We start from the raw sequence: 15,689 nt of genomic DNA on the forward strand, positions 1-15,689 counted from the left end.
CACTTCTTTCAGTGAAGCCTATAGCTTCTGACATTTAGTATTTTCATTAGTATGATCTGTAAGAAATTCTAAAGCCTCAGTTTGTATTTTTCTTCTCAACAAGAGTTGTTTCATACAAGGTGTTTCCATTTCCCGATGGAAGGACTTTTTTCCAAATGTAATTTCTGGTTTTATCTCATCGTGATCAGAAAGTGTTGTTTTTAATATTTCTACTTCATGGAACTCACTGAGGTTTGCTAACATATATTAATATATGATCAATATTTGTGAATGTTCCATGTGCATTTGAAAAAGGGTGTATTCTCCGTTATTACGCAAAAAGAATGTATTTTCTATAAATCCAAGAGAGCTACTTTCTTCATTATGTTTATTCTTCTGTTTACTTATTTTTTGTCTACTTGATTTGTCTTTTCTGACAAGTTTATATTAAAGTCGTATTATTAGGGCCTGTTAATCCATATCGCCTTGCATTTTCTGTAGTTTTTGCTTCATATACACAATGGCTATGTTATGTAGTGCCTACATTTTCCTAAGCATTATATCTCTGATATAGGATTTGTGAGAAAAGATAATGAGATATGGAAATTATAACTCTATTTTTAATTCCTCTTGAGATAATAGTTGCCTTTGCAGAAAAAATGCTTTGAACAAGCTTGTGGAAATGAGTCCTCTGAGAATATAAGTCAGTCGCTTCTTGTGGAACAATTTGAAATTCACTGGAAACAGTCTACGAGGCAAAATTAAACATATACTACGTTTAGGACACAAATAGAAAATGTACATGTTTAATTTGTCTATAATTTTATACTCTTTCCTAGATCCCATCCATTACTTCTAGGGAAAATATATAACTAAATGTTGACTCTTGTCTAAAAAGCAGTCCAATCGGATCTGCTAAAGAGCCACTTTAGACGGTGTTCAGTCTCCATTTAGGTGACTTAGAGACTCCCTGCAACCATCGTATTTCTTTCCTTCAGTGGGGGATGGGTTTATTCCATGACATTGTGATCTGCGGAGAAAGATGGGGTCTCCAAGTCTCAGTCCCTGTCTCCTCTACTTGTTGGGTGACATCCCATGTCTATCAAGCCTCTGAAGCCCTGCTGGTCCCCAACAAGAAAGTCCACAAGCTGGTGTAAAGTCACCCAGTGAATTAATTTCTCACTCCAGGCAGTGCCCTTTGAGGGTCTCCTGGCTGACTTCACCACAGCCCCTGATGGTCTAAAATCTCTGTGGCTGGTCCGACAGTGACGCTCATTCAGCCCTGGAATATAAGCTGGAGGGTATGTCTGGTTGCATGGAAGAGAACTTCACCAAAGTAGCTTAACAAAGGGTTCAGTTGTGATACAACAAGGAGTTTATGGCTGGTAAGTCCAGAGCCCATGGAACTACCCAAAGAACTTGATTTTTTTCTCCACTATTACTTGCAAGTAACTTTTGTCCTCAAAGTGGTAAGACGGCTGCTTCACCTTCAGCCTCATGTCTGAATTGCAGGTGGAAAGAACACAGACACAAGAAGGAAGACAGAATGGCACTTGTATTACAAAAGCAAAGGCAACCCAGAAATGTCCACAGGGCTTCTGCTACTACCTCTTGGTCATATGGTTACCCCAGCTGCAAGAAACACTGTGCAATTCAGTATCTCACATGGGTACGTCGCAGTTATAAGCAAAATTGTAGTTTTGTTAGTGAACAGGAGGGGCAAAATGCTAGTAAGCAGACGACTAGCAGCACGTGCCAGATGCAGCTGGGGCGAGTTTGCTCTACACCTGGCTCTAGAGCGACCTCACTCCCACCCCCATGGTGAATTCCTTTGCCAATTCCCAACCACACTTTCCTATAATCCTAAACTCTTGTTCATTCTACACACAAACCAAGGAAAGGACAAGAAAGTACAACCTCAGAACTTGAGTCTGGTTCCAAAAGGACAGAGGTTTGTAACATACTAAATATCCTGCAGATAAACTTTGGATAAATTATGAAGAATTAAATGCTAGAAAGTACTGGGGAGCAGCCAAACCAGATAGAAACGGAAAGTGTTTCCATCCTTGAGACGAGGACCACATAGGGTGACGTCCATGTTTAAAAGGCTTTTCTCAGAGGGTGTTCCCCAGATCCTAGCTCAAGAAGCGACCAGAAGTTAACTAGCCAATATACTTCTTGTTTCCTGAACTTGGAGACACAACAGTGAGGACACGTGTCTGACTGCTTGATTCCTCTGCCTTCCTGCTTCCTTCCCCTGTAAGAAGCGGAGCTGTCCTCATCTCTTACCAGCCGGACTTCTACCGTGTAACGTGCTATCACTTAGTGCCTGAACCTTTTTATGCAAATTGGAGGCATGATAGAATATAGACCATCCATTCTAGAGAAAACACCCAGGTTGACAAGGTGGTCGTCTTTCAACAAAACTGTATTAATATTTTCTAAAATATTAAAATCTGATTATTCAGGTTTTTTCTGTATTTTGTGGAGCATTAGCATGCATCAGAGTTGCCTGGAAGACTTGTTAACGTACAAAGTTTCTGAGTCAGTAGACCTGAGAATCTGCATTCCTAACAAGTTCCCTGGCATTGCCGATCCCGCTGGTCCAGGACTATACTTTGAGAGTGATTACACTGGAGCAAATATCCTGTGCTTGAAAAACAAAGGGAAAGTCACTTCAATGATGTTCAAGGCATTTCCCCTGCTCCAAATGTTACCAGCTAGAACCAGGGAGCCAGAGACCCTTCTCCCCTCCAGGATTCTGCAGGAAAACTATCCACACAAAGAACTGAATCAAAGAAAACTAAGCACCGTGGTGTTGCCAGAATCCTAGGACTCCCTAGTAACGATGAAGTGGAGACCAGAGCAGGGACGAAAAACCAAAGTTAGGAGTCTTCCTTCTTTTCCCTGAAATGGAAGAGAGCTAGTTTCACATAATGGGGCCACCTGACAACCAAAGAGTCATAGTCTGAGAAGGTGAAACCCAAAAAGTAAGACTCCTCTGGACCACCAGAAAGAGGACATTTTTGGTCTGCTTATAGGATGAAACAAGGAACCAAAAGTGTTGGTCATATCTGATCACAGCAGGTCAAAAGGGAGAGAGGGCCATTTGTTTCCTGTTTTTGAAAAGTAAAACTCATAGCAGGAAGTGGTCTAATGGGTCTAATGGCTCTCCTAACATTTTAACATCCCCAAACAGATCAATCCCTCTGCCTTTCGTGAGAGGGAGGTCATTTATGAAGTGTCACTCCGGAGTTTCTCCCTCCTGGGTTCTGGAGGGACTAGCACTTCCTCTTTCCAAGCTAGAGGGAGGGCAGTCGACTTGATGTAATAATGCCCACTGCTGCCTGTGGGACCCTCCCCCTGAGTTTCAAAATCGCTAGGAAAGACGCCAAAGCGCATAAAATGCTTAGTATACGTGGTTATTGTGGAAACCAGCTAAAGAAGTGAATTCTGAGTCTTCATGAAATTGGGTCAAATAGAGAACAGTGGTACACGACTGAGAAAGTACAGGGACGCATAAAGAAGTGAGCTCAGGAAATTCCCAGAAAGAACAAGAAAGATTCTGGACTCTCCATGCTGTGGAAATGTAGCTTGAGCCAAGTTTCACCAACTCTCCAAGGGGGAGGGGGAAAAAATATTTAGTGAGGGCCTCATGTGTGCCAGCAAGTTGGTACACAGGAGTGAACAGGAAGAGTCAGCTGCCACCCACTACTGAGGCAGTACATGTTGAAATGAAAATTCAAGATAATATTTTAATACTTGTCCCAGGCATACCAAGCATCAAATAGGTGTAACTCCTATTTGATGTCGTGGATGAGATAGGAAAGTTTTCCATAAAGTCAGATATAAGGTGAATCCTTCCATCTGAATTATTCAGCTGTGCTGAATGCTGTAAACGTGGCACCATTGATTCTTCCTGGGTTCTCTGCATCTCAGGGAAGGAGCCTGGGCCAACATTCCTTATCACCCCTTTCCCTACAGGTCCGGGTCAGAGTCTGCCAATGAGAAGCACTCCCACAAGATTTGGAATTTGCTGGAGAAGGAGTACCATGGCAACCATTGCAAATAGACTATGGGGAGACAGCGGTGTGTTTCATAGCTCATGGCTGCTGAAAATCACCCAGTTCAGCACACCACCTCGCTCCCCAGGCCTGGGCAAGCCTTTCATTCCTTGGATTCAATGTTCATCCAACTTTTAGCATTGACACATATACACTACCAAATGTAAAATAGATAGCTAGTGGGAAGCTGCTGATTAGCACAGGGAGATCAGCTCGGTGCTTTGTGACAACCGAGAGGGGTGGAATAGGGAGGGTGGGAAGGAATCTCAAGAGGGTGGGGATATGGGGATATATGTACACATGTAGCTGATTCACCTTGTTGTACAGCAGAAACTAACCCAACATTGTAAAACAGTTATACTCCAATAAAGATGAAAAAAAGAAAAAGAAAAAGAAAGATATGGATGAAAGCCATACACTCACCAATCTAATGTATCTAAAGGCAACTTAAATTTTTTTTTTTTTTTTACCATTTTAGAAGGAAAAACAGAGTTCATCCTACTTTTAATACCTAGATTGGCTTCAGTTTTCCTAATCGAATACTCTGCATACGTGGAGAGAGATGAAATGTTACTGGAAACAGTCGAGGCAAAATAAAGGCAGGATCCAGAAGCAGAGAAGAGCATGGTCCAGGAATTCTGGGGCACAGGGTACGAGCGTGAGACTGGAGATTATTGCATGTGCTTCCATCATGAGGAATTTGTGCCAAGTATCTATTAAAATTCTCCTCTGAAAGGTTTGAAAGATTTAAAAATATCTATACCCCTAATTTGATTTTTTTTTTTTTTTTTTTGTCCTGAGTTTACATCTTTTCCTAGACGTGGGACGACTTTAAGACATACTCAAAGTATCATTCGGATCATGTCTTAAGTCACACTTCTCATATGGCTCTAAAAAAAGAGACTTGCAATTTTTCAAACCTTAAATCAATTCATCTTTATTATTATTTTAAAAGTCTTGCCTTCTCTGGGTAATTGTTTGGAGCCTTGATGGAAGGTCTTTCGTGTTTTGCATACTTTAGAATTTTTAGTGTTTTCTTTAAAAATTTGCAATAACACTTTCCATAACCAAAGTAATAAGTTTTTTTCACCATCTCTCCAATTAAAAGTGTTTTTCTTTTTCATGCAGTAATCCAAACTGTTTTATACCTGGCCCAAGTTACAAGCTCAGAGCCTATTAAAAGTTCTCTAGAGTTTTTTTGTTGGACATTTAATTCTGGCTTCAGTTACTAGTTTTGTCAAGTCTGTTTTTGATGGTTGAGAGGAAACATTTTATCAAATCCTGTATGTGTTTGCTGAAAAGGTCTCTAACAGCTTTTTTTTTTTTTTTTTTTTTTGGTTTTGCTACACTGCAGCAAATTGCAATTGCCATTGTGAATGTTATAACACATCTTCCAGTCTCTTTTTCTCTCTCCTGTTCCAGTTTTACTACCTGCTTAGTCATCTCCATTCATTCTGCATCAATATCATGCCTTCATTTTAAAGTTTAAATATTGTCCATATTTCTTTTTAAATTAAAAGATTTAACTTAACCCTATTATAAATAAAATAATAAACCGTATTTAAATTTAATGACCAACTACAATGTAGATAGGTATCACTATAACTCATGCTGTCTACACAAAGTATTCAAATAAAAGTATTACATCACTGCATAAGGAAGATTATTCAAAGGGAATCAATCTTCTGACATTGACTAGATCAATGATGTACATATGTTCTCATACTAGAAACAATAAATGCGGCCAAAATTTACATTGCAATACAGCAATAATATGTGCTACAACAGTTAGAGTGAAGTGTATTTCTACCCAAACAACAAAGCTGTGTTTCATGGCAAAATATTTTACAGTGCTTCAGTGTTTAAATTAAAACAAATTATCATGAAATAAAAGTTAAAATTCAATTTCTCAGGTACACCAGCTACATTTGAAGGGCTCAATAACCACGTATGGCTGGTGGCTACCATATTGGATATTGCAATTTCTAGAAAAATACTCAAATATTTGGAAATTAAACACATACTGTTAAATAATCCATGAGTGAAAAAAGCTATCACAAAGAATATGCAAAATATTATAAACCGAGTGATAGTGAAAACAGAATACACAAAAATGTGTGAGATGTAGATAAACATGTGTAGAGGGAAATTTTATAGCTTTCTATCCTTATGTTAGAAAAGAAGAATTTTTCATAGTTTCCAGGATATTGTCGATAGTATGTTGTAGGGACTCTGGATATTATTGTGCTCATCTGAAGAGTGCTGTGTCTGCTCTAGCAGGCACTTAAATTACTGGCACATCCCTTTGAACCTGGGAAGGCTTGGCTGTCGACGTCATTAGCAAGGGGCTATTCCAATTTTGCTCTTTTAGGGCAAGTTCCTTAGTCCTGATGTGATTTTACTCCCGTTGGTATTTCAGTGGAATACTTGGTGGACCGGAATCTCAAATTTTGTCTTTGCTGCTGAGGGCAACTGCTGAAATCACTAACTAGCTCTTTCAGCCTTCCAAAAAGTTTCCCCTGGACCCTTTAGAGACGGCCGTCCATGGGTCAGGCAAAGATCTGAAGGGAGTTCATACGAAGACTTTCTAACGTTCCCACCCAACCCCCTGTGTGCCTCCTTTGGGCAGTTCTCCATCAACTTCTACCCTCTCTGGCTGCCCCCAAACTCAGTCCTCTTCCTCTCAGGTCACTGTGAATTTCTGCTTGAGCGATACCCCTGGGTCAGCAGGATGCGAAAGTGCTCTCGGGGGAAAGCCACATAAAAGTGGTAGCTGCATGGCCCCTTATGGTAAGTGTCAAGTTCCTTATAGTGTCTCCCTGTCTTTGGTCACTTCTCAGTATCTTCTAACAGTTGTTTAGAAATTCTCTTATTTTGAATTTTCTACATCGTGTATGAATGTCCTTACGGGAGGATTGGGAGCTGGAAACCTTCCCTGGGATTTTTAGCTGCTGCTTTGATCCCCCCAAGGAGAAAGCAGCCTATGCGCTCACTGGGCACTTCGGATTCTCCAGATCTGTGTTTTTCAGGCTTTGCTCCAGTGTAGAGATATTTTTTGAGAATCATGAATTCCAAAGTTCACTATTTTCACAGCCTTGGCCAAGACAACCCTCTCTGCTCCCCCGCCCCCTCCCTCACCCACACCACTTCTTTCCTATTGGTACACAGACCATGGAGTTTCCAGAACATACCGACACATGCTTTCCCCGTTCTCTGATGCTGAGGGAGTGATGGCATGAAGCAACATCTATCCCTCCTTCTGAAAAGTCGTGGGAGGTATTTTCCCTGATTTTTAGTAATAAAGGAGAGAAAACCCCGTATTCGATATAATTTTAAACAATTCCTTTAGAATTTTTAATGAATGACATGTTTTGAGTGACGCGCCATTTAGAGTCACTGGATGGGTGTCATTTGGTCAAGTGCTTGTTTTTTCCATTATGAAATCAATCAAGCCAGCAGAGTTCAAACAAAAGTAACTAAATTAAAGAAATTTATCTTCTTCTCCTAAAGGAAATGCAAATGATTTTAGCTTTGACTTCAATAGTTCTGAAGTCATGAGTCTATTCACTTAGAAACAAGATGGCCTTAATTCACTTACCCTGGGGGCATTTACCAATTCTCCCAATTTTTTAATGTTTTAGGTTTTTAATGTAACTTAAAGATTTTCTTTTAACATTGTGTAAATTTAAGGTGTGCAGGGTGTTACTTTGGTACATTTATATATTGTAGCATGACTGCTGTTGTAACAATATTCATCACATCATGTACTTAGAGTACCATGTTACTGTCTACATTCATTATACTGGACCTTAGATCTTTATGGCTTATTTAGTGCTTGTTACACGTTTGTACCCTTAAATACCACCAGTCTTATCCCCTGTGCCCCTACCTCCTGGTAACCACCGTTCTACTCTTTCTTTAAACAGGTTTGACATTTTAGATTCCACATATAAGTGATATATATTACACAGTACTTGTCTTTCTCTGACTTATCTTACTTCCAATCCTCCCAAATTTAATACATAAAAGTAAGACAATTCCAACTGGAATCCCAACAAGATTCTTTTATGAAAATTAAACACAGCGATTTTAATTTTCACACAGAAGAATAAATGCCTGAAAATAACAAAGGAAATACAAAAATGGAGACTGGGGAGGAAATCGGTGTGTCACATATAATCAAAGCCACTCTAATCAAATCCATGTTTTATTCATGCAGGAGTAGAAAAGTCAGAAGAACAGAATCGAAAATCCTGACAGAGATCTTAGGGAATATGAAAATTTAACATATGATAAATGTTGCATTCCAGTTCAGCGGGACACGGATCACCTACTTAATAAATGGTCTGGCACAAAGGCTATCTTAAGCATACACCAAAATAAGTCTCTGTTCTGCCTCGAGACACTTGTCTGAATCTTTTAGCAAAAGAAATGCTTAAGCTTTCTTAGGAGTCCGCTGTGCCTGGAGAAGATGACAGCCGCGTGTTGCAGGGCTCTCCCCATCAGCCCGGCAGGCTGCTCCCTAGGACGTTTTACATCATTCACCTGCTTCCTTTCTTTGCAGCTTCCCTTTCTTCTCTGCCTCCCCCCATTCTATGCACCAAAATACCTTGCTGGGGACCCACCTACACACCAAGACACACCCCAACCACACTTTCTCCCCACTCTCAAGGGAGAAGGGAAGCGGCTGCAGGTGAAGCAGAGGCGGGGCTGAACATCGCCTCTGTCCTCTACGGCCGGACGGCAGGCATCACGAGGGGCAGCAACAGGTGTGTGACCTCCCTAGTCCGAGTCTGCCTCAGGGAAGTGCTCCTCTCTGCCCAGGCCCGCTCGGCACCTCCGGGGGCCTCCACGTCCTGCAGCCAGGTCTAGGCTCCACTTCCTGACCAGACCTGCCCCCTGGATACCCCTGCCCCGCTGTGCCCATCATCCCACCAAGAGGTTCCCACGGGGCTCCTTGGCTGGATTGGGTGGCCTCTTTCAAGAGTGACTAAAAGGGCTGCGCCTTCTCCCCCTCCCGCTTCTACTTGGCTTTCTACTCCCCAGCCCAGTGTCTGCCCTGCCCCACACGGCACAGGGCCTCAAAAGTCATCGTGCCTGCCCCCTTAGCGGGCAAGGACACAGCCCAAGAGATGCAGAGGCACCTGGTCGACATCCCACACTCATCTGCTACACCGACGTTTAAGCGGCGACTCCAGTGGCCAGGATGCTGTGGGAGTTACACGGACGAATGAGGCTCGGGCCTGCCCGCAGGAAGCTGTGCTTCTATCGGTGTTCTACTGCAGACTCGGAACGCCAAGGAGACGTGAGGATGGAGGGGCACGGAGGAGGGAGGGCCCGCGGGTTCTGGAAGGTGTGATGAAGGACCTGGCAACTCAGGAGCCCGCGCACCGCTCGCCGCCCCAGACCCTGCCCTGGACACTGGGAGGGGCGGTGACCTGTGGGACGGAGAGAGCCAGCGAGGGGCTGGAAGCCAGACTCCGGGGCCGAGGGAGGCCGGCAGGAAGCAGCCGTGGCTGCGTGAGATGCAGCGCGAGTCAGGTGGGCGGCCTCTCCCGGCGCTGGCGTGAGTGCGCTCAGATGCCTTCGGGACGCGCCGCAGTCCCTGCCGGCTCGGCTCCTCGCTGAGCCCTTCCCTGGCCCTGGGGGCCCCGGCCCTCCCGCCCTCGCTGGCGCAGAACGTGCCGCTGGGGGGGGCGGTAAGCCTGGCGGCTGTAGTAACGGCCTTCGTGCTCCCACAGGACGCCTTCGATGTGTCGCATGAGCTCCTGCAGCTGCGCCTCCTGCTCCGGCCCCTGCGCCTTGTTGTTGAAGCCGCAGTGTCGCCGCTCGCAGAGGACGTCCAGCTTGGCGAGCTCCCGGTTGTCGGTGTCTCGCAGGTACTCCTCCAGCGAGCCGCCGTCCAGGTCCTCCTTGCGCGTGAACACCAGGATGGTGCGGGCCAGGATGGCGGCCCCGAAGAGCTCCTGGAGGCGCCCGACCGCCTCCCGATCCTCCTCGGTGAAGCGGCCCAGCGGCGTCACCAGGAGCACCGCGTGCGGCCCCGGCGACGAGAAGGCGATGGCTTCGCAGCCGCCCCGAGCGCGCCCTGGCGGCGCCGCCCCCGGGGACAGGAGGCCGGGGGTGTCGATGACCTCGAGCTCCTTCCCCGCCCACGCTCGGCGCCCCCGCTGGAAGGCCTTGGTCACGGGCCTAGCGCTGACCTTGGACTCGAACGCTCTCCGGCCGAGGATGCTGTTTCCTGTTGCGCTTTTCCCGCTTCCGGGTTTTCCCACCAGGATGAGCCTCAGCCTCTGCGGGGTCCCTTCATCCTCCCGCAGCCCTGGAAGCATCCAGAGAGGGTGGGGGGCCGGGGTTAGAGCCCATCACCCACTTCAGGCTCACCAGGGGCAGAATGATCGGTGGGGTGGGGGTGGGGGTGGGGGTGGGGGCGCCAGGAGAAGGAAAGACCGGCGTCAGCATCTGAGACGTGCCCTAGGCTCGCGTTCTTTCCTTCCCTCTCTCTTTTTGTAACTTTTAGAAAAAAATTATGGTAGAATATACATAACAGGAAATTTACCATTTTAACCATTTTTAGGTGTAGCATTAAGTACCTTCATATGGTTGTGCAATCATCACCACTGTGCAGCTCAAGAATTTTCCATCTTCCCAGACTGAAACCTGTCCCCGTTAAACGCTAACGCCCCGTTCCTCCCTCCCCCTAACGCCTGATAACCACTATTCTTTCTGTCTCTATGGGTTTGACTATTCTAGGGACCTCATGTAAGTGGAATCAGGCAATATTTGCCCTATTGTGTCTGGCTTATTTCACTCAGCATAATGTTTTCAAGGTTCATCGACGTTGTAGCTTGTGTCAGAATTTCCCTCCTTTTTAAGGCTGAATAATATTCCACTATAGGTGTAGACTACATTGTGTTTATTCATATATATATATATATATATATATATATATATATATATATATACACACATAGACTTTGGGGTTGTTTCCACCTTTTTGCTATTGTGAATAATGCTGCTATGAACCTTAGCGCACATATGTTCAATATCTGTTTCAATTCTTTGGGCTATATTCCCAGAAGTGGAATTGCTGGATCATATGGTAGAAAGCTACATTTTATGTTTAGGTTTTGAAACTTCTTCTCAGGGTCACCTATGTGGGAATCATCCCGTCATGAATTGGGACCCTGAGCTTCCTCGAGTACCTCTGATTGGAGACCCTTCTCAGGAAGAGTGGTGAAATTGAAAGCACACAGCCTCTGTGTCGGTCCTCTCCCTGACGGGATTGACCACGTCACATTACCTTTAGTTTTCCCAGCGAGGAGTGTTGTGAGGGTGGGTTGTTTTCAGCCCGACCCCCAGCTCCACAGCACAGCTGCACCCTGGGGTCACAATCTTAAGCTACGTCCTTGGAGCTGGGGCTGTACATTCTCACCCAGCAGAACGTCAGAGCCATCAGCTGAGAGAAGCTGTGTCATGCCAATCTAATACTTGGAAACCCAATGTCCAGATTTTTTAGAAATGACCGGAGCTGGAGGGCAGGAAGGCAATTCCCTTCTCCTGGCCTTGCAGGTCCCAGGAGCCAGAGCACATAGAGAAGAGCCAAACCCCAGCCGGTTTCCAAGTCTGCTCCACATTGAAGACATCGATGTGTCTCAGTGACAGAGCTCCGGCCTCCTGAAAGTAGGATTGGCACCACCTTCTTCCAAATGTCCCAGCAACGCGTTTCTGCTGCCTTTCTCCCTTGGCTGGCTGACCCACTGACCAGTTCTGACTGGATGATATTGGCTCCCTCCAGCTTCCCTCAGGTGGCTTGAAAGGAATTTGAGTGGATGGGTGGGAGTTTCACAGAAGCAGGGAGGGTGCAGTGTTCATCTCCACCCTCCAATGCAAAGCTGGAGGGAGACAAGGGTCTCCCGTCTGGGCAAACCTGGAGGCGCCCACGCCATTCGACTTTAAAGCCAGATTTTTAAAGTAATGCTTAATCTCGATTGCTGCAAAAAAAGGGGAAATCAGGTGTCGGCACTTGTATTGTAATTTTCCTATGCAGCTTATTAATATGGCTTTCTCTCAATGGCTCAGGTCACTGAAGTTCATATAGTAAAAAAAATCAGTCGTGTTGAAATGCATGATGAATCACAAATCAATTCTTCTGGCCAGGAAAGTGGATGGATTTCCCGCATTCCTATATTCCTAAATTCTGTTCCCTCAGGCTAGATGGCGAAGTTGAGCCCATGAAAGTTAAGCCCCTGACCCTGATGCAACAGCTTTTGTGGGGAGGGAGCCCCTTGGGAAGACGGAGCCCGGTCCTGGGGGCACCTGAGTGCATCCTGCTTGTTCACTAGTACTTTGCGGCCCTCGTGACCCTGAGAGCTCTCACACTTGAGCCAGCAAGATGCCCACACGGAGGCCTGGGGCGAGTCATTTTTCACACCCACTCAGCACATCCTTCCTGAGACTCAGTGAAGGGGCAGTTGGTGCTGTCCCTCACCCCTTCGGCCCACTGCGCCCATCAGGGACCTTTCCCTCCTATCTGGCCAGGTTGAAGAGAGGCCCAACCCAAACGCCCTTCGATGGCCGCCGGGTGGGCAAATCTCTGACAGGTGGAACTCCTGCTGCCTCTCCCAGCGTACCCCCTGCACCTCACAGGTCCCCCGACCATGTCTCTCTCAAGTTTAGGTCTGCTGGAAAGATGTTTTACCTCCTGACCCATCTTGTGTAGGATCCTGAAACAGGCCTTCCTCGCGATTCTCTGGGAAAATGAGTTCATCATATTCTTCTTCCTCCGACTAGAAAAAAATAATCATATGTCTTACTGATTTTTCCACCGAGTTTTAAGAGGCACCTGACTTTTGCCTTTCTCTTGCCGAAAGGAAGTTGTTTGCATTGGTTTGGGGGGGAGAGAAGGAGTGGGGGGGGGGAGTCTAAGATACCCTCTACATCCTTTAGGGCCCCTGTTTCCTCCTTTCTCCCCCTGCACTGTGGTCTCCATTTTGGGGTGATTCTGTGATGGAGAGAAAAGATCAGGGATGCATCCTGACAGATACTGCCCTGGGAGCAGTGGCCAGTGTGCCCGGGGGACGTGAGCAGGCAGTTGCTGGAGGGGCTGGTGAGGGGCTCTTGGGGCCAGAATGATCTGTGGGAAGAGCGTGGCAGCAAGGGCCGCAGAGGCCAAGAGCTGGGCGGTGAGGAGGACGGCGGACTCGGACAGGCTCCCTCTCCACCTGGGGCCCCGTCCCGGTCCTGCTGGGGGCCCGGGGGCCTCGGCGCTCCTCCCCAGGCCAGCAACTAGGTGGTCGCACTGCCTGGGCCTCAGCGTCCCTGGAGGTGTGAATGCTGGGCCACAACTACATGTTCGTGACATCTCTTCCCTGTAGAAGATTCCAACACATTTTTTGACCTTCTGTAGAGCGATTCCTAGTCCTCTTTGCGAAGGAGGGCCGTGTCACCCACCCAGGAACTCCCGTCATCCTGAGGAGAGAGCAGCGTATCCTGCCTTCCATCCGTGCCACCCTGCAGACCAACACGGTTCCCTGTTTCAGGAGCCCATCGTGTTGTATCTGCTTGGTACTCTCTGTGGGATGGGGAGGGAACCGTGTGGCCCCATGACTTTTTCTGGAATGTGTAGGCCACTCAGAGACAATCACAGTCAGATGGCACTCTCCAGATGGAGGCTCTGAGTTGAAGGGGATGGTAGCCCCGGGGGATTGTCCATAGACACAGCTTTCCCGTCACCACAGCATCCCCGGGGGGCTAAGGCTCTCTGCTCACCTGGCCCACCACCTCAGTCCTCGCCAGACCCCAGGGGCTGGCCGGGGAACTGCGGGGCTGTGGCCGCAGGACTGGGGGTTCAGTGATGTCAGCTCTAACGTGCCAGCTGAGAGCGGACCCAGCCCCGGAGGTTTGGTGACCTTCCGGGGAGAGTGACCAGGCCAGGTGAGCATGTTCGCCCAGGCCTGTTCAGCCGCGTTCTCGTGAGGACGCAGGCTTCTACCACTCAAGGGGCCCGGGCTTTGCAAAGTGGAGATCCCTCAATCTCTTTGTCCTTGGTGCTCTTACATCATTGGTAGAGACGGAGGCAGCACTTCACCCAGGAAACCTCCTTCCTCCTCTAGAGAGAAGGGTGGTGAGAAGAAGATACAGGCTGGGCCGGGACCAGGGCAGGTGGGTGAGGCAGACCCTGCGCTCCACCCTCGCGCCCAGACAGCGCGTCTGCCCGGCCCCTGGCCGCCTCAGCCTACACCCTGCCCGACAGGGCATCACACGTGTGCCACGTGCCACAGGGTTTGTCTCCAACACGGAGCAGATACGTCACCTTTGTGAGATTTCTCAGGAAAACAGTGAAACTCACAGAAGCGTCTTGCCCAGGAGCAAGCAGTGAGTTCCAGGCAGAGCACAAAGGGTTCAAGGTCCTCCTGACTTCTTAGCCCCGGCTCCTCTTGTTGTACCTCAGACACGCGTGCACACACACACACACACACACACACTACTTACACACATACACTCACAAAAGTACGAACACACACAAACATAGCACACACATACCTACACAACACACACATGAACATATATATTCACAAACACAGCACACAAGCACATACATACACAAACATGAACATGAGACACACACAGCACTCACACACATATACTCACAAATGTGTAAACATACCTACAACACACACACACACATAACACACACAGAAAACCCGCATACACTCACCTACACCCAAAGAGACATACACAACACACACATACACACACACACTACCCACACCATCCCCACTACACACTCTCAAACACGACACACACACAAACACAAATACACATCACACACAGACAGTGTCCACACACTCGGACTTACCGCCCCGCTGCCCCCTGGGCAGAAGGAATGGCCGTGTCCTGTGTCTCCCGGGGTCGCGGGCACTCGTGTATTCTTTGTTTCCCCTTTTAGAGCTGCCACATTGCAGGCTGAATGGAGAAGGTAAAAGAAAGTGTCCCAGGCATATGAATAGATAGAGAACATAGCTTATAGTTTTTCAGCAAAATGTGATCTGAAAGCTCAGCTCAAGAACTGCCCTTGAAAGCGCAGCCGTGAGCTGTGAGCTGAGGGAAGAGGAAGTGGTAGGAACAACAAGGCCAGGCCCTCCCGACTCAGAAAACTCTGCCGCTGCCCTTCCTCTGCAGCCGTGATAACAGCCACAGGAAAAACAACAGCCACAGGAAAAACAAGAACACGCGTATTGTTATTATTTTTATTCTGAACTAGCACAGCTAGAACCCAGAGGCCTAAAGCAAAGCAGCAGATCTCTCAGAAAATGTTGCTCCGGGGGAATTACTTTTTACTGATTTCCTCCCTTTTCTGAGAATTCCCCACTTCCTGCAGGCATCCTCTGCCTTCCGGGTCGTGGCGGATATTCACTGTCTCTCTTCCTCCCCCAGGCTCCTCCTTCAGCCCTTCACTGGCTGTCCAGGGCCTCCAGCTTGCTGACCCTACATCTTGGGACTCATCAGCTCCATAATCCCGTGGACCACAGGAGCCACACGAGCCAATTCTTTATAATAAGTCTCTCTACATGCGTGTGTGTACACACACACACACACACACACACACACACATTCTGTGTCTGAAAATTCCAAAATCTGTGT

At 47.1% G+C, this 15,689-nt stretch overlaps 1 protein-coding gene across 1 annotated transcript; it reads right to left on the reverse strand.

Moving 5' to 3' along the window:
* Positions 1-9,614: 9,614 nt before the first annotated feature.
* On the reverse strand, positions 9,615-15,248 carry LOC309666172 (GTPase IMAP family member 6-like). The gene is made up of 3 exons (XM_082473357.1): positions 14,905-15,248; positions 12,745-12,832; positions 9,615-10,365 (listed from the first exon to the last, which is right to left on the reverse strand). Exons 1-3 carry the CDS (start codon positions 15,064-15,066, stop codon positions 9,620-9,622), a joined length of 996 nt encoding a protein of 331 aa, XP_082329483.1. The 5' UTR covers positions 15,067-15,248; the 3' UTR covers positions 9,615-9,619.
* Positions 15,249-15,689: the final 441 nt, after the last annotated feature.

Source organism: Balaenoptera physalus (genome assembly GCF_965194825.1).
Source record: "Balaenoptera physalus genome assembly, chromosome: 8".
Taxonomy (NCBI): Eukaryota; Metazoa; Chordata; class Mammalia; order Artiodactyla; family Balaenopteridae; genus Balaenoptera; species Balaenoptera physalus.

Bases quoted from the DNA above. Each gene is read 5' to 3' on its own strand.
- LOC309666172 (XM_082473357.1), bottom strand. From the start codon at position 15,066: ATGTTCTCTATCTATTCATATGCCTGGGACACTTTCTTTTACCTTCTC. The intron at 12,833-14,904 runs GTAAGTCCGAGT...ATTTTTTTCTAG, and splicing joins GCCCAGGGGGCAGCGGGGCG to TCGGAGGAAGAAGAATATGA. The intron at 10,366-12,744 runs GTAAAACATCTT...GGATGCTTCCAG, and splicing joins TACACAAGATGGGTCAGGAG to GGCTGCGGGAGGATGAAGGG.